At 47.8% G+C, this 18,979-nt stretch overlaps 1 protein-coding gene across 1 annotated transcript in view; it reads right to left on the reverse strand.

Moving 5' to 3' along the window:
* Window positions 1-18,979, reverse strand: part of LOC119969753 (potassium voltage-gated channel subfamily KQT member 2) — a 218,063-nt gene that overhangs the window by 48,714 nt on the left and 150,370 nt on the right. Inside the window, exons 7-10 of the mRNA XM_038803799.1 lie at window positions 15,298-15,393; window positions 14,808-14,902; window positions 7,941-8,009; window positions 5,588-5,614 (exon numbers count right to left, since the gene is read on the reverse strand). Of these exons, the coding sequence (XP_038659727.1) occupies window positions 5,588-5,614; window positions 7,941-8,009; window positions 14,808-14,902; window positions 15,298-15,393 (287 nt within the window). The remainder of the gene's footprint in view (window positions 1-5,587; window positions 5,615-7,940; window positions 8,010-14,807; window positions 14,903-15,297; window positions 15,394-18,979) is intronic.

Consider the following 18,979-nt stretch of genomic DNA (forward strand, 5'->3'; position numbering starts at 1 on the left):
GGCTGCTGACATCATACCGGCGCATGCGCAGGGGAGGGGGTCTCTTTCGCGGAGGCAGAAGAAAAAGAGTGCCCCCACGGCACAGGCCTGCCCGCCAATCGGTGGGCCCCAGTCACGGGCCAGGCCACCGTAGGGGCACCCCCCCGGGGTCTGATCACCCCCCCCCCCCCCAAGGACCCTGGCGCCCACCCGCGCCGCCAATCCCGCCGGTCAGGTAGGTATTTTGATTCCCGCCGGCGGGAGAGGCCTGTCAGCGGCGGGACTTCGGCCCATCGCGGGCCGGAGAATCGCCACGGGGGGCCCGCCGACCAGCGCGGCGTGATTCCCGTCCCCGCTGAATCTCGGGGGGGGATGGAGAATTTGGGACACGGCGGGGGGGGTGATTGACTCCGGCACCGGGCGATTCTCAATGCCGCCCAAGGTGTCGCCCATTTAAGACAGAAATTAAGAGATGTTTTTTCTCTCAGATGTACGTGAGTCTCTGGAACTAAAGAGATGGAAGCAGAGTCTTTGAATATTTTTAATGCAGAACGAGGTAGTTTCTTGACGAAGAGGGGGTGAAACGTTATCAGGAATGGGGGACTGAGATTACAGTCAGATCAGCCATGATCTGGAAATCCCGTTGCTGAGAACGGGCTGGAAAATCCCCCCCTCCAAGCCCCATCCCCGGCCCTTTTTGAGCCAGGGTTTGGTTATGACCATGCTATCATATTGTCTGGTGACTATCTGTGTCTGCTAACCAACCTTATTTATCATGTGCATTCACCATTATCGCATTCCCTCCTACACTGATTCCACCTAATGTTTTTGCTATTTCTTACCCTTAGTGCTATCTGTCTCTTCCACTTTGTCGTACGTCTTGCTCTTACTCAGTAATGTTTCATCCTGGTTCCCATCCCCCTACCAACTACGTTGAAACTTCCCAATAACATTACTGATTCGGCCCGTGAGTTCATTGATCCCTGTTCTGGTGACATGCAACCCACCCAGCCTGTACAGGTCCCACCTCCAACAGCACAAGCCCCAGTATCCCAGGAAACTAAAGCCCTCCCTCCTGCACCATCTAGCCAATCCACCGATTTCTATACCCACTGGTGAGTGACACTGATCCAGTGATTATCAACTTTGTAGTCCTGTTTGCTGGCCTCCTTCCTCGCTCCCTAAAATCTGACTGCAGGACCTCATCCCTCTTTCTAGCTAAGTCATTGGTGCAGGTATGAACCACGGGAGCTGGCTGTTCTCCCCCCCCCCCCCCCCCCCCCCCACCACCCTCAGAGCGTTATACAGTCACTCAGTGATCTCCTCTGGGGCAGCATGGTAGCACAAGTGGCTAGCACTGTGGCTTCACAGAGCCAGGGTCCCAGGTTCGATTCCCCGCTGGGTCACTGTCTGTGCGGAGTCTGCACGTTCTCCCCGTGTCTGCGTGGGTTTCCTCCAGGTGCTCCGGTTTCCTCCCACAGCCCAAAGATGTGCAGGTTAGGTGGATTGGCCATGATAAATTGCCCCTTAGTGTCCAAATAGGTTAGGTGGGGTTTTTGGGTTACAGGGATAGGGTGGAAGTGAGGGCTTAAGTGGGTCGGTGCAGACTCGATGGGCCGAATGGCCTCCTTCTGCATTCTATGTTCCATGTCTATGTCCTTGATCCTGACACCAGGTACTTAACACACCATCCTGGAGTTATGACTGTGACTGCAGGAAATCCTGACTGTTAGATCCCACATTACTCCTGCTCTCCTAACTCCTCATCTTCCTCCTGCACCCTGTGCAGAGCTGAGCCACTCATGGTGCTGAATACTTGGCTCGGCCTGGATTCCACAGAAGAACCATCTGAATACCAGGTGGCAAGCAAATTCCAATGAGAAGGCAAGTTGAGCATGTTCTTTAATGGCCACTTGATTCATGGGAGTGGTTTTACTCCAGACTGACAGGTTTCGAATCTGTCCTGATGCCAAACACATATCCCACATGAAGAGGAACGATAGGCAGTTCTGCAAACTGAAGCTGTGATTACATGACAGAGATGTTGAGCAGAGATGAATTACCAGTTGATAAATGCACGGGGGGGGGGGGGGAATCTGAATTAGGCTAAGTGACTGGTGATAGTGTGGGCTCTGCATGATCTGCAACAGCCAACTAGACGTGAAGCAGAGATCATGTCACTTGGCTGAAAAGCAACTCAGAATTGGCTGGCGTGTCTCATGGTTGAGATTAATCCAGCTCGTGGACAACCTGATATATTGCTGTGTTTAGCAGAACATTCTCTCATGGCTGCACATCCCAGTTAGAAAAGATTCCAAAACTTCAGTGTGACCTTTTTAAACAAAGATACAAATAATAATAATCGCTCATTGTCACGAGTAGGCTTCAATGAAGTTACTGTCAAAAGCCCCTCGTCACCACATTCCGGCGCCTGTTCGGGGAGGCTGGTACGGGAATCAAAGGAGAACGGAGTTTTGCACTCAATAAGAACATGATCATTTTGCCCCAGTATCTTTGCTTTGATCACAATTAGGACAAAGGGAAATAGAGGGCTGACTAATTCAGCCACAGACAGTGTGGCCGTTGCCTGACCAACCTCCTTTCAACTCTTGGGAATTGGTCTGAAACTCCACAGAGACAACAAGAAAATAAAGAGACTTTCATTTATATGGCACCTTTCACAACCTCAGGATATTCAAAAGGATCTGACAGGGGCACAGTGGTTAGTACCACTGCCTCACAGTGCCAGGGTCCCAGGTTCAATTCTGTCTGAAGCCACAGCAGCATGGTAACACAATGGTTAGCTCTGTTGCTTCACAGCTCCAGTGTCTCAGGTTCAATTCCCGGCTTGGGTCACTGTCTGTGCGGAGTCTGCACGTTCTCCCCGTGTCTGTGTGGGTTTCCTCCGGGTGCTCCGGTTTCCTCCCACAGTCTAAAGATGTGATTGTTTGGTGGATTGGCCATGATAAATTGTCCCTTAGTGTCCAAAAGGTTAGGTGGGGTTACTGGGTGCTAGGTAATTGGCAGGGGCTTGGGTAAGGTGTTCTTTCAAGCGGTCGATGTAGCGGTCGATGGGCCAAATGGCCTCCTTCTGCACTGTAGGGATTCTGCAACCAATGAGGTGCAATGACAGTAGCAGTGCAGGAAATGAGATGCTGCTGCTACCTGATGTGTTAGGCCCGTATTAATTGTCTATCCCTGATTTCCCTATGGGAAGTTTCTGCAGATATGTGAATGGGCATTGATATCTGTGGGATATTGCCACGTAAATGGACATTAACAAGTAAGAGAACAATGAGTGACTGATTCAGCGAATAGTGAAAAAACTGTGTCAAATCAGAGGTTAATGTTCATCGGCTTTGCAGTTCTTTGCGTGATACATCGGCCATATCTGTGTATTCAGGAATAAGTAAAAATTTCAGTGGGAGTGTTGGCAATAACAACAAAAAGATCTGAATGAACCGATTAGTGACCAAACGTGTCTTTCTGCTTGCTGTGTGAAAGCTGCGATAGTCACTGTCTCCATTTAGCTCTCTCTTCATTTACTCTCACTGAGCGAAGAGATTAACATCAGGTTCCATCTCCGACATGTCCTCCTCAGCTCGGTGGGCCATAAAGGGAGACCCCGAGACACAGGACTATCAAGAGCGTTAGGTGAAAGGGAGGGGACCAGAAACAGAGAGTGACCCTGTTTATGAGCAATATGGAATTGAGGAGATCATTACATGGCTGATGAATCCTGTGCAGTAAGCTTTAAATCTCACCAAAGCTCCTTAAAACTCCAAAAATCTCCAAATCCTTACAGAATGTATTCACTTGGGTGTTTTCACAGAAACAAATTGGACCCCTTACTAACAAATGAAGTTTGTTGCTGTTTCTCTAACTCAAAAAACTTGCTGATTTAGAGATGGCTTCAAGCTACTTAGACATAAAATATCGGTGCCAGAACCTGACCAGGGCTTTGTATAGTTAGAAGGCAGGCAGGGGAAAGGGATCATACTGAGGATGTCTGGGCTTCCCGAGGAGTCTTCGAAAGGATCCTGTCTTCTTGCAAAGGGTGCAGAAGGGAACAAGTGGTAAGGATAAAACATACCTCCTACTGTCAAAGCTCAATTCTCTGCTTAAGCGAAAAGGAAAGACAGTTATCAAAGAGAGACAAATAAACGGACACCGTCATTTCAGACCCAACATTGAAACATCGAGAATAATCCTCAACCGCAGCACTGCAAGCAAATCGTGTTCTGTGCACGGGACTTGGCATTGGAAATCTAACTGGCTCATTATTCATTTTCAGAAAGGGTGGAGAACTGACAGGAAGCAGAATGGTTGTCGGTCAGGTCTCTCCCCCCCCCCCCCCCCCACCCCGGCAACTGAAGTAAATGCAAAGAGAAGTTGACAAGATGTCGGAAGTATTGAAGCTCCGCTACCTGCAGATTTCCACATTCACCCCGACCAATAGACTCTCAATTGCTGCCAATTCACTGATCTTCGCAATGCTTCAGCTGGATGCAGCCTGGCCATCGGGCAGACAGCATCCTGCAGGGATCAAAGAGCGATCAGAGAGAGACAGTCCCTTGCCTGGGCTGTTACTGCTCGCTTCCCATTGACAGGTTCAAGACTGACAGCAGCAGCGCCCTTAAGCACTTAACCTCTGTCGCTGCATGACCCAGGGAAAGACAGGAGCCTGCGGAGAGGGGAGACACACTGAGAACAACAACAGTACATAAAAACAACATGCACGGCCCTGTATCTGGGTAACAGCAACTCTGAAAATCAATGGTGTTATGGGCCAGGGTTTGGAAAACTCCAAAGTATATTATGGAGTTCACCTGACCTACAACTGTTTATTGATTTTAGTTATGATGAACACAAGGACCTGCCTTTCAGATGTTGTTCAACAGAGGCATTAAGCTCCTTTAATCAAAACAAGGTTTATTGTATGAATTTAGTTAACATTTTTATAAACACACACAGTAAGCATTTTTATCAACTGTAAACATAAATACCCCACACAGCTACAGTACTCTATGTATAACCCTTAATAAATTCCCCCTTTAGCTGTTCCAATTTAATAACAAGATCCCATAAACCAGAAACCCTTTTCAAAGGTGTGAGCCAGCACACAGCACTCAAGACCTGGTCCGGATGCTCTTGTTTCCTTTCCAAAACAGCAGGTTTGAATTTCTTCCAGAAAACAGTTGCTTCTTATCAAGTTATGAAGCAGTCTGGAAACAGCTTTTAAAATGCAGATAGAGAAAAAAAAACCTTCTTTCAACCTGTGCAGAACAAAACCTGTTCAAACTCAAAGCGAAAGTAAAAACCCAGAGCCACAGCCCAGCTCCACCCACACAATGACATCACTGAAGCCATGTGATAAGACAAAAAACTTTCTTAAAGGGACATTCTAATGACAATGGATGCTCCTGAATTAAATCACCATAGCAACAAGACAGTGAGGTCAGCATCTCACTGAACCCCAAAAAGTGATCATTTGAACTCCTAAAACTCAAAACAATAAATCACATCAGCATGGATTTGGGGGGAGGGGGGGGGGGGGGTGGACAAGGTTTCCAGCATTTTTAAAATCAGAGCATTAAATGAAGCAAACCTGGGGGTGCTCTCCAGCGTGTCCTTCCTGCAGCAAGAAAAACAGAACACAGACAAGTGGTTAATCAGAATGCCAGGCTCTTTGATCAAATTGCCGGCATTTTATGAATCTATGAATTCGGAATTCTTTCAGGATAGGTAAGACCGAAGGCACTGTTGAGTCGGGATTTTTATTAGGAGACTTGGAGACAGTGGCAGATGTTACCATAGAAGCACAGAATCCCTACAGTGCAGAAGGAGGCCATTCGGCCCATTGGTCTGCACCAACCAACTGAAAGAGCATCCTGCCTAGGCCCACTCCCCTGCCCTATCCACATAACCCCACCTAACCTCCACATCCCTGGACACTAAGGGGCAATTTTATCAGGGTCATTCCACCTAACCTGCACACAACCAAGATCACACATCATAAACCTTTTAAAAGTAATCAGGCACACACTGAAGATCCCTCGACACTATCCCCATCAAACTCTCCCAGGACAGGAGCATGGGGTCAGATACAGAGTAAAGCTCCCTCTACACTGTCCCCATTCAAACACTCCCAGGACAGGTACAGCACGGGGTTAGATACAAAGTAAAGCTCCCTCTACACTGTCCCCATCAAACACTCCCAGGACAGGTACAGCACGGGGTTAGATACAGAGTAAAGCTCCCTCTACACTGTCGCCATCAAACACTCCCAGGACAGGTACATCATGGGGTTAGATACAGAGTAAAGCTCCCTCTACACTGTCTCCATCAAACACTCCCAGGACAGGTACAGCACGGGGTTAGATACAGAGTAAAGCTCCCTCTGCACTGTCCCCATCAAACACTCCCAGGACAGGTACAGCACGGGGTTAGATACAGAGTAAAGCTCCCTCTACACTGTTGCCATCAAACACTCCCAGGACAGGTACAGCACGGGGTTAGATACAGAGTAAAGCTCCCTCTACACTGTCCCCATCAAACACTCCCAGGACAGGTACAGCACGGGGTTAGATACAGAGTAAAGCTCCCTCTACACTGTCCCCATCAAACACTCCCAGGACAGATACAGCACGGGGTTAGATACAGAGTAAAGCTCCCTCTACACTGTCCCCATCAAACACTTCCAGGACTGTTACAGAACAGGGTTAGTTACAGAGTAAAGCTCCCTCTATACTGTCCCCATCAAACACTCCCAGGACTGTTACAGAACAGGGTTAGTTACAGAGTACAGATCTGTCTACATCATCCTTTCGCATTGCCTTTTTCTAAACGTCATCATAACACAGCTAAGAAAATGAGCCTTTGAATGCAGAATTAATTTTAAATGAAGATCAACCCCTTCCCCTTCACATTGTCTCTGACTAAAGTTTTTCTCTCAGCTCAGTACACTTAATGAATATTAATCCAAATGTGTAATAAGCGTATATGTCTCCTCACATTCACTACCACAGATGGATACAGCTGCAGGCTACCCTTACATTTTAAAAGGGATATAATTTTTATCTCAGTTTTTAAAAAAATCCTGTCCTCTTATTTTCAAATTCATTTGGAAGTAGCAATTGGAGAGAAACTGCTGGAAGCTGAAGAAAAAATATTCCATTCGGAGCACAGATTACAACAATAGGAACCACTCACCTTCAGGAAATCGGGCACAACAACTGATGCTAAACCTGCACAATCTAAATTCAACAGCACACTCAAAGGAGAAACGCCAAATCAAAGCCTGCTTATTGAAGGAACTGAGATCGTCAAGCTAAAGATTTAAAGAAGAAATTGACCATGTAATGAACTAGTGCAATTTCAATATTGTTGCGATTCTTTTTTTTAAGGACATTGACAAGGAGTGTTTAAAATGCTTATTTTGGGGCATTAAAATTTTCAGTTACTGAAAAAAACAAGATGGCAAATGATACCAAACTTCAGGCAGTATTTTCAGTGATTTGCGTGGACCTGATCGGGTGCTGTGCAGTGATGCCTTTACAGAGATAAAACTTGTGAGATTTCAGGGCCGAGGAACTTACGATGGAAAACGTTTATATGACAAAGATGACCATCAGCAGCACATCTATCTGAAATATGAGCCTTTATTTCCATCTTCACAAATGCTGCCTCACATTCTGAGAATTTTATCATTTTCTATTTTAATTTCAGGTGCCCAGCATTCTCCTGCTCATTGATTCCCTCAGAAGGGGAAAGAATACCGCATCTCTCATTTCATCATTGTCAACATCTTAGATAGATCAAACCTGAACGTTCAAAACTCAAGGGAATGCAAGTCTAGTTTATGCAACCTGCTCTCACAATAAGTTAGCATCATGGGTTGTTCTTGAGCTATCTCAGGTTGTAACGAAATGGCTCCTGTTGCCAGCAGACATGTTCAGTACCTGAAGGTGAGTCCTGATTTGCTCTTGAGGTTCCGCAGCAAGTCAAGCTGGTTGAGCGGAGGAATCAGCCTGTGACAACAGCACACAGAAGCAACAATGTTGGTTTGAAGAGCAGACGCATTGACAACCAGCACTTAAGCTAACAGATTGCAGCCAAACTCCCGACAGAGACTCTCCCGCAATTACATCACCTCGGTCTGTGACACATCTCTGCCTTTGTAACACATCAGCTTTTAATTGTTAGGGAACAAGTTGAAAACTCAGCGCGGACAGTTTGCGAATTTATAATCAGCTGATGAAAAACCTAGAAATGAAAAAGAGCTGTCAGATTGTTGCTAAAACCCAACTGGTTCATTAAAGTCCTTTAGGGAAGGGAATAAAGTTGGCGGCACGGTAGCACAGTGGTTAGCACTGCTACTTCACAGCTCCAGGGTTCCAGGTTCGATTCCCGGCTTGGGTCACTGTCTGTGCGGAGTCTGCACGTTCTCCACGTGTCTGCGTGGGTTTCCTCCGGGTGCTCCGGTTTCCTCCCACAAGACCCAAAAGACGTGCTGTTAGGTGAATTGGACATTCTAAATTCTCCCTCTGTGTACCCGAACAGGCGCCGGAGTGTGGCGACTGGGGGCTTTTCACAGTAACTTCATTGCAGTTTAATGTAAACCTACTGGTGACAATAAATATTATTATGAAGCTTATTATTATATTCCGTCCTTACCCAGCCTGGGTCTATTAATGGCTCCAGTCCCCACGAAGATGGTTAGCTTTAACCTTAGTTTACCAAACTGCCAGTTGACGAGGGCAGCTCACCAACCATCTCCTCAAAGGACGACTTGAGATGGGTGATAAATATCGGTCTTGGCAGCAAAGGCCACCTCTAAAGAATAAGTTTTAAGAAAGCAAGTACGAAAGGAGAACAACAAAATCAAGACTGTGTTTGGTTGATAAAGAGCAACGGTTAAGCTTTTCACTCGAGTACGCCTCGATTAGCGCAGGACGGGGGCGGGGGTAGGTTTGAACTCGAGTACGCCTCGATTAGCGCAGGACGGGGGTGGGGGTAGGTTTGAACTCGAGTACGCCTCGTTTAGCGCAGGACGGAGGTGGGGGTACATAGAACATAGAACATAGAACAGTACAGCACAGAACAGGCCCTTCGGCCCTCGATGTTGTGCCGAGCAATGATCACCCCACTCAAACCCCCGTATCCACCCTATACCCGTAACCCAACAACCCCCCCCTTAACCTTACTTTTTTTAGGACACTACGGGCAATTTAGCATGGCCAATCCACCTAACCCGCATATCTTTGGACTGTGGGAGGAAACCGGAGCACCCGGAGGAAACCCGCGCACACACGGGGAGGACGGTTTGAGCCTACTTTGCTGTCAGCTGTGCAGCCAGAAAATCTGGTCAACTTGTAGATCGAGTTGGAGCCAAACTTTGCCACCCAGTCGTGTGTGTACAGGGAGTAGAGGAGGCTAAGCACGCAGCCTTGAGGGGGCCCTGGTACTGAGGACTATCGTGGAGGAGGTGTTGTTGTTTATTACCACTGATTGTGGTCTGTGGGTCAGGAAGTCGAGGATCCAGTTGCAGAGGGAATATGATGATGACTTGTAGCGAGGACGCAGATAGATAAGAGAAGGGACAGAGGTAATGGCCAGAACAAAAGCACGACTCTAAGTTTGATGATGGTTAATGGGTGATCCTCATGCCAGCTAATGGGAAGAGACCTCACAGCGTGACCAAGCAGCCTGGAGGTTACAGTGGATGTTAACCGTCGTGGGAACCTCGTGAGGACCTGGGTGCAGTGCAGAAAACATCTCAATGACCTCCTAAGATCTGCTAGGGTGAAGCAGCCTCCATTATGGAGTGGAACACTCTTGGAGGGATGTGGAACGGCTCTTTGAGGACATTCACTTCTGTACAAATGCAGGTTGGCATGATGCAAGAAGGCCAGTGCCTGGCTCCGAGGCCTATGGAGGAGGTCTGGTGGAGGTGGGCGTGAAAGATACATAGTTAATTGACAATGCAGATTGATCAGCCTGTGGAGTTCGCAGCTGCCAAACATACAAACGCATAATTGTGCAGTAGACTCCAAAATCATTGCAATGATGCTCTCTATTTGCAGGAGGTGAAGGCCCACCGTGGCAATGCTCACACCATTGGAGGAGGAGGTGTTTCAGCTTACTGTCAATCAGTGGAGCTACTCCACTGGGAGAGGTGGAATAGGAGGAAGGTCCTGGGAAGGCCGGAAGCATTATGTGTAATGGAGAGATATGTGTCAGCAAGGCCAAAGGGAAAGTGAACAATGTCTGTTATGCTATGAAATAAGCATCGATGATCTTGAATGCTCTCATACACCGTGGGAGGATTGAGTGGCTGCATGTTGGAAGTTGTGAAATACAAGCAAAGAGTAACATCTCACAATGCTGGATGTGCTGCCAATACAGCCATATGACTACGTGGACTCGCCTTGAAGGCTGAAGGCCTTCCCTATTTTTGTCTCCTGCACCAGCGCCCCATTGGCTGTTGCTGCTGAACATCCTGGGGGTCTGCACGAACCCGGGGAAGAAGATGAACCACAGAGGGCTCAGCGTCACATCTTTACTCTGCATCCAGCACCAGCGCAGATACATACACCTCAGTGGGAATACCCACCTCACAACTAAAGGAAGCACAAACTGGTGAGCCCAGGATTTTACCCCTTACTGCACCAAACACATATCACACAATATATCTGAAATTCCAACATTCATCACGATCTATCCCATTTAGCACGGTGGGATTGCCACACAACACGATGGAGGGTCAAAAAGCCTGCTTTGAAAGACAGGCAGCCTTTTTGGAGTCAGAGGTTCAATTTAAGCATTGTAAAAGTTTGGGCTAATGGACTTTTATTTATATTAAGCGGGTTCCCTGGGGGGTAACTAATTGGAGACATTCTGCGGGATTCTCCGTTAGCGGGATCCTCCGCTTCGCCGGCAGCGCACCCACATTCGCGGGTTTCCTGATGGCGTGGGGTGCCCACAATGGGAGACCCATTGGCCGTCTGCGGGAACGGAGAATCCCACTGCCAGTCGGGGGGAAACGGAGCTGGCGGGATGGAGAATCCCATCCGTTGTCTTCAGCTTAGTAAGATGATGTGGTTAATGGGAGGAGCCCGGGGTTGAAGCAGTCAGCTGTTGGGGATTTCAGGGTTAGTTTTTGGCTGAGCTGAGAGGTTTTCTGAAGAAATACAGCCAGAGATGCTGCAATATTCTGATAGGGGGTCAGGTCCTTTTCTTTAAATAGCCTCAAAAAATCTCTCTTTCTCAAAGTGGACTTTCCAGACATCTCTGTACAGCCAATATTCCTGAGTGCTAACTGTATTGAAAAGTGGATTGGGATCCGAGATGGTTCTGTTGATTTGAATGGAAGTAAAGATAGCAGTTAAGGGTATTGTGTCACTGTATTGATTATCATTGTTTAAGGGTAATTGTCAGCTATTTTCTTGTGATGTTAAATATATTCTGATACCGTGTTGGTAATAAAGTTTGTTTTTAATAAATCATATCCGAATTTCTTTGTGAAATCACTCCCGGAGCGAGGAATCCTTTCCTCACAGTCTGACAAAATTTAAATAAAATATTGGGGTTTCTGTACAGTGTCCGAGACACTGTTGGAGTCTGGTCCAGGATCCTAATAAGATTCAGAACTGATCTAGCAACTGAAGATTGGACATCCGTGAGGCACTGTGGGCCATTGGCAGAATTGTACTTAGCCACAATCTGTAACCTCATGGCCTGGCATATCCCCCACTCTAACCCAAGCACCAAGCCAGGGGATCAACCCTGGTTCAATGACGAGTGTAGGAGAGCATGCCAGGAGCAGCACTAGGCATACCGAAAAATGAGGTGTCAACCTGGTGAAGCTACACAGGATTACTTACATTCCAAAAGCATAAGCAGCAAGTGATGGACAGAGCTAGGCAATCCTGTAATCAACGGATCAGATCTAAGCTCTCCAGTCCTGCCACATCCAGCCGTGAATGGTGGTGGACAATTAAACAACTCACTGGAGGAGGCGGCTCCACAAATATCCCCATCCTCAATAATGGAGGAGCCCAGCACCTCTGTGCAAAAGACAAAGCTGAGGCATTCGCAACAATCTTCAGCCAGAAGTGCTGAGTGGATGATCCATCTCGGTCTCCTCCAGAGGTCCCAGCATCACAGATGTCAGCCTTCAGCTAATTCGATTCTCCCCACGCAATATCAAGAAACAGCTAAAGGCACTAGAAACTGCAAAGGCTCTGGGCCCTGACAATATCCCGGCAATAGTACTGAAGGACTTGTGCTCCAGAACCTGCCGCACTCCTAGCCAAGTTGTTCCAGTACAGCTACAACACTGGCATCTACCCGGCAATGTGGAAAATTGCCCAGAAAAGGCAGAACAAATCCAACCCGGCAAATTGCCAACCCGTCAGTCTACTCTCCATCATCAGTAAAGTGATGGAATGGGTTATCCACAGTGCTATCAAGCAGCACTTACTCGGTAATAATCTGTTCACTGACGTTCAGTTTGGGTTCCACCAGGGTCACTCAGCTCCTGACCTCATGCCTTGGTTCAAACATGGACAAAAGAGCTGAGCTCCAGAGGTGAGGTGAGAGTTGACATTAGAGCCCCTGACATTAGACCGAGTGTGGCATCAAGGATCCCGAGTGAAACTGGAGTCAATGGGAATCAGGGTGCAAAATCTCCGCTGGTTGGCACAAAGGAAGATGGTTGTGGTTGTTGGAGGTCAGTCCTGGGACATCAGTGTCAGCTTAAATGGGCATTAATTTCTTGTTTCAAATTGCCGAGTGGGCTCTTGATTTCAGCGCCCTGACCCGCACACCTTGTTATTGCTGCCCAGCATGATGACATCGGGATCACAGTCTAACATCACCACCCCAGATATTACATCAGTGTGGGGTGAAAACAGTCCCGTTTTTACAAGGTATAATTCTGCCCACTGAGTGCCAAAGCAAAGGAGTTGCCCTGCTCAACCTTTACCAATCACTGTAGTTAGACTTTGCTGCTCTCTTTCCCAGCCACTTGAATTAGATTTTTTTACAACAGTAACTTCATTGCAGTGTTAATGTCAGCCTACTTGTGACAATAAAGATTATTACCAAGCACGGAAATGTGGTTCTAAATTTGTCAGGTCGAAAATTGGGTAACTTGAAAAATGCAATTCTGATTCTGATCCAAATCAGCAACAGATCAAATGTCACATTCAGAGGATAAATTACACCCGACATGATTGTGTTGTAAAGCGGGGCGGTACGTCTGGTAGACTGGAGGAGTAATCTGCCCTGCAACCCTGGTGTGGGTTTTGTCTGGCATGTGTGCAAACACACACACTTGCACACACGCACCACAAACACACGTTAGAGGGGAATGATGCACACAGGCGAGCGAGAGAGAGAGGGAAAGGGTGAGGCACCCATGGTGCAATTACTGAGGGCTCAAACTCACTTTTAATTAGCTACAGTTACAGGTCGGATTAACTGTCAACTCTCAAGGATCACGATGGACATTTCAAGAATTAAAAAATTACTCCCCAGGACAGCGTGGGGCAAGCAACACCCACAGAGAGGCACAGGGACAAATTATATGAAAGTATTTGCTCATAAAATCAAATGGAGGAGGAGATGGAAGAATTGGTAATTTGACTGTGTGGGTGGTGGTGGTGGGCGGGGGGGGGGGGGGAGGGGGGGGGGGGGGGGGGGGGGGGGGGGGGAGTGCTGGCCTTGCAATGAAACCTCCAGGAATATGTCTGACCAGAGATATCTCCTCTTTGGCCCATAAAGAATCCTTCAAAAAAAATGTGATTTATATACTTGGCATGATCCATTCTGGCCTCTCTCCACCAACTCTCTCCATTGTTGGGTTTGAGGGAGGCTGCCAAATATTTTCTTTAGTTTAAACAGAATTCCGGTGTCGTGACATCATCAGGCTGCAACGTTCACAGTAAATCAGGAGCCTGCCCGGCTTTGGGCGACCCACCCGGGTTTAATGTTTCCATGTAATTTAAGGTGATGGGTGGTGGATCTCATCAGGAATTTAAAAAAATATGAGGAACAGGGACAAGAGCAGGTCATTCAGTCCCATTTCATAAGATCTTGATCATTCATCTCAACTCCCAGCTCCTACACTATTCCCAGATCCCTTTATTCCCTTACTCCCCGAAGGTCGACCAATTTCCACCTTGATATATACTCAGTAACAACATCCACAATCCTCGGGGATAGAGAATTCTAAAGAATCACTGACATTTGAGTGAAAACAAATTCTCATCCCCAGCCTTAAATGGCCGACCCCTTATTCTGAGATTATAAAGACTCGTGCTCTCGATTTCACAACCAGGTGAAACATTTTCTCGGCACCTACCCTATCAACCCCTCAACAATCTGTTTCATCTTAACCTCCTCTGGGGGGCGGGGGCAGGAAGGTATTACAATCACTTTGTTTGTGTGTTGACGCTGTTGCTTGTGATGTACAGAAGGTATTTGTGTGGTCCAAGGGGTTTTTCTAGCAAAGGGATTTTTCTATTCAAAGCCACACACACAACGCACGGCGACACAGACACACAAAATATACCTACTTGTCCGAGTGCCACTTATCATACAGCCTCGTGCAGGGAATCCACGTTTCTATGGAAACACGTACCTGCATGACAACGGCATTGACACTACAGTGAAGAGATGGAGCAAAAACAAACTTGTGCGGAACTGAACTAAAATGGAAGGAAATAAAAGAAATTTCAAATTAAATAAATAAATAAAATTAAATTATAGAACCAAATCTGGTCTTGGTGTCGGGGAAGGGGAGGAACTGTCTCCGCACCTACCTGTACATTGGGACTGTCGATGTCTGCTCAAAGCATTGCCAAGTAGCTTGAAGGTCTGTCCGACAGAGGCTGGTCGAGTAATATCGCCAGGAAGCCTGTGTGTGGGTCATCCAAACAGAAGGATTAGATTATTCTTCAGATGCATCAGAATTTTACGTATTTGCCTTCTAACTCCTTCCCCGGGTGAAGCCACGGCCAATTCTGCAATTCACCTGCTGCCAAGCAAGACTCAAGAAGTTCTCTGTTCAAACTGGGGGTTTGAACCTGTGCAATAACCAAAATAGGCTCAACAATCCGCCTATCAAACTGAAGGATAGAAAGTTAAGCATTCAAAATGGTTCTCCAACCCTTACGTGTCATGTGTATTCACTCAGCGAAAATTCTCAATTAATTCTCGATGTTATTTCTTGATGCACTGCTGGTCCTGAGCCCCTCCCGCCCAGTGCCCTTTCACCTTTCCCCAGTAACCATGGAGTTCAGTCTGTGTTACCTGGATGAGTCCAGCGGCAGGATTCCGTCGTTTCTCGAAGTGTTTCTGCCGATGTTGCTCCTGAACCTTCAGAGCAAAGCCGGAGCCAAGAATTCCCTGGATAACACAAGACAGAAGCATCAGAAAGACCGCCTCCATGTTTTCCAATTTCAAGACCAAAGTTGATGAGACTTTTGTTGGGCGAGAGCATTACGGGAAAAGAAACTGAGGAGGGTGAATGGAGTTGCGGTACAGGTCAACCATGATCTCACTGAATGCTGGACGAGCTGGACAGGCTGAATGACTTCCTCCTGCTCCTATGTTTCTATGACTGGACCTGGAAGCTTAGCGAGGAGCTAATGACAAAGGCCCAACTGTAAGGACCTCTACCTTTGAGGATAAGTGCTTCACGTTAGGCCTGCGACTGAGATATTCAGTGACGTTCACTGGCAGAGCCCGTGTGGGCTCAGGAGATGAGCCTGTCAATCTGATCAACCAAGTTCATCTTAATCAGAGATTGTTCTTTTTGAAACATACAAGGGCCGGGATCCTCCGAACTCCCAGCCAAGTGTTGACACCGGCGTCAAAACCGGCGAGAGCGATGCCAGCATCAACGGGTCTCCAGGCCCAGGCATTCACCCTTCTTTGGGGGCTAGTAAGGTGCTGGAGTGCTGTGCGCTCGAAAGCCGGCGCGACATGGCTGGCGCGGGTCCGTGCATGCACGTGGGTGGGTTGCCGTCTCCGCGCCAGCCCCCGGCAACATGGCGGAGCCCTACAGGGGGCCGGTGTGGAGGAACATAGCCCCTTCCCCCCTGGAATTAACCTGCCCGCCGATCGGTAGGCCCCTATCGTGGGCCTGGCCACCGTGGAAGCCCCCCCCCCCCCCCAGAGTCGGATCTCCCCCCCACCAGGATGGCCCCCGCAGCCAGAACTCCGAGGCCCCGCCGAGTGGGACCATACGTAACCTACGCCAGCGGGACTCGATCACACTTGGTGGGCACTCGGCCCGTCGAGCGCAGAGAATCACCGCGGAGGCCACTTTCAACGGCCCTTAACCGAAACGGCAGCATGGCGTCGGAGTGGTGTACCGCGATTCTCCCCCCCCCCCCGCCGCTGATTCTCCAATCCACCGCTGGAGAATCCTGGCCAAGGTCCTTGACAGGGTGACTGCTGAGAGGATGCTCCCCTTGTGGGAGAGACTAGAACCACGGACAGATAAAAGTTTTCCATTTAAGACAGAGATGAGAATTATTTTCTCTCAGAGGGAGGTGGATGTATGGATCCCTCTTTCCCAAAGAGCAGCGGAGGGTCAATGAATAATTCTCAGCAGAGGTAAACAGATTCTTGAAAAGCAAGGGAGTCAAAGGTTAGCAGGACGAGGCCACAATCGGATCAGCCTTGAACCCATCGGACGGTGGAGCAGGTTGGATGGGTGAAATGGCCTTCTTCTGCTTCCAGTTTGTATGTCCATATGTTCATATCTCAATGAGGAAGTTTACCAGGTGTATAACATAGAACGATACAGCGCAGTACAGGCCCTTCGGCCCTCGATGTTGCACCGACATGGAAAAAAAAACTAAAGGCCATCTAACCTACACTATGCCCTTATCATCCATATGCTTATCCAATAAACTTTTAAATGCCCTCAATGTTGGCGAGTTCACTACTGTTGCAGGTAGGGCATTCCACGGCCTCACCACTCTTTGCGTAAAAAACCCACCTCTGACCTCTGTCCTATATCTATTACCCCTCAATTTAAGGCTATGTCCGCTCGTGCTAGCCACCCCCATCCGCGGGAGAAGGCTCTCGCTGTCCACCCTATCTAACCCTCTGATCATTTTGTATGCCTCTATTAAGTCACCTCTTAACCTTCTTCTCTCTAATGAAAACAACCTCAAGTCCATCAGCCTTTCCTCATAAGATTTTCCCTCTATACCAGGCAACATCCTGGTAAATCTCCTCTGCACCCGTACCAAAGCTTCCACGTCCTTCCTATAATGAGGCGACCAGAACTGTACGCAATACTCCAAATGCGGCCGTACTAGAGTTTTGTACAACTGCAACATGACCTCATGGCTCCGGAACTCAATCCCTCTACCAATAAAGGCCAACACACCATAGGCCTTCTTCACAACCCTATCAACCTGGGTGGCAACTTTCAGGGATCTATGTACATGGACACCGAGATCCCTCTGCTCATCCACACTACCAAGAATTTTACCATTAGCCAAATATTCCGCATTCCTGTTATTCTTTCCAAAGTGAATCACCTCACACTTCTCCACATTAAACTCCATTTGCCACCTCTCAGCCCAGCTCTGCAGCTTATCTATGTCCCTCTGTAACCTGCAACATCCTTCCGCACTGTCTACAACTCCACCGACTTTAGTGTCGTCTGCAAATTTACTCACCCATCCTTCTGCGCCCTCCTCTAGGTCATTTATAAAAATGACAAACAGCAACGGCCCCAGAACAGATCCTTGTGGTACGCCACTCGTAACTGAACTCCATTCTGAACATTTCCCATCAACTACCACTCTCTGGTTTGTGAGGCATGACCTACCCTTCACAAAACCATGCTGACCATCCCTAATCATATTATTCCTATCTAGATGATTATAAATCGTATCTTTATAATCCTCTCCAAGACCTTACCCACCACAGACGTTAGGCTCACCGGCCTATAGTTACCGGGGTTATCTCTACTCCCCTTCTTGAACAAAGGGACCACATTTGCTATCCTCCAGTCCTCTGGCACTATTCCTGTAGCCAATGATGACCTAAAAATCAAAGCCAAAGGCTCAGCAATCTCTTCCCTGGCTTCCCAGAGAATCCTAGGATAAATCCCATCCGGCCCCGGGGACTTATCTATTTTCACCTTGTCCAGAATTGCCAACACTTCTTCCCTACGCACCTCAATGCCATCTATTCTAATAGCCTGGGTCTCAGCATTCTCCTCCACAATATTATCTTTTTCTTGAGTGAATACTGACGAAAAGTATTCGTTTAGTATCTCGCTTATTTCCTCAGCCTCCACACACAACTTCCCACCACTGTCCTTGACTGGCCCTACTCTTACCCTAGTCATTCTTTTATTCCTGACATACCTATAGAAAGCTTTTGGGTTTTCCTTGATCCTACCTGCCAAAGACTTCTCATGTCCCCTCCTTGCTCGTCTCAGCTCTCTCTTTAGATCCTTCCTCGCTTCCTTGTAACTATCAAGCGCCCCAGCTGAAACTTCATGCCTCATCTTCACATAGGCCTCCTTCTTCCTCTTAACAAGAGATTCCACTTCTTTGGTAAACCACGGTTCCCTCGCTCGACCCCTTCCTCCCTGCCTGACTGGTACGTACTTATCAAGAACATCCAATAGCTGTTCCTTGAACAAGCTCCACATATCCAGTGTGCCCAATCCTTGCAGCCTACTTCTCCAACCAACACATCCTAAGTCATGTCTAATGGCATCATAATTGCCCTTCCCCCAGCTATAACTCTTGCCCTGCGGGGTATACTTATCCCTTTCCATCACTAACGTAAAGGTCACCGAATTGTGGTCACTGTTTCCAAAGTGCTCACCTACCTCCAGATCTAACACCTGGCCTGGTTCATTACCCAAAACCAAATCCAATGTGGCCTCGCCTCTTGTTGGCCTGTCAACATATTGTGTCAGGAAACCCTCCTGCACACATTGTACAAAGAACGA

The sequence above is a fragment of the Scyliorhinus canicula genome, chromosome 7 (genome assembly GCF_902713615.1).
Source record: "Scyliorhinus canicula chromosome 7, sScyCan1.1, whole genome shotgun sequence".
Classification (NCBI taxonomy): domain Eukaryota; kingdom Metazoa; phylum Chordata; class Chondrichthyes; order Carcharhiniformes; family Scyliorhinidae; genus Scyliorhinus; species Scyliorhinus canicula.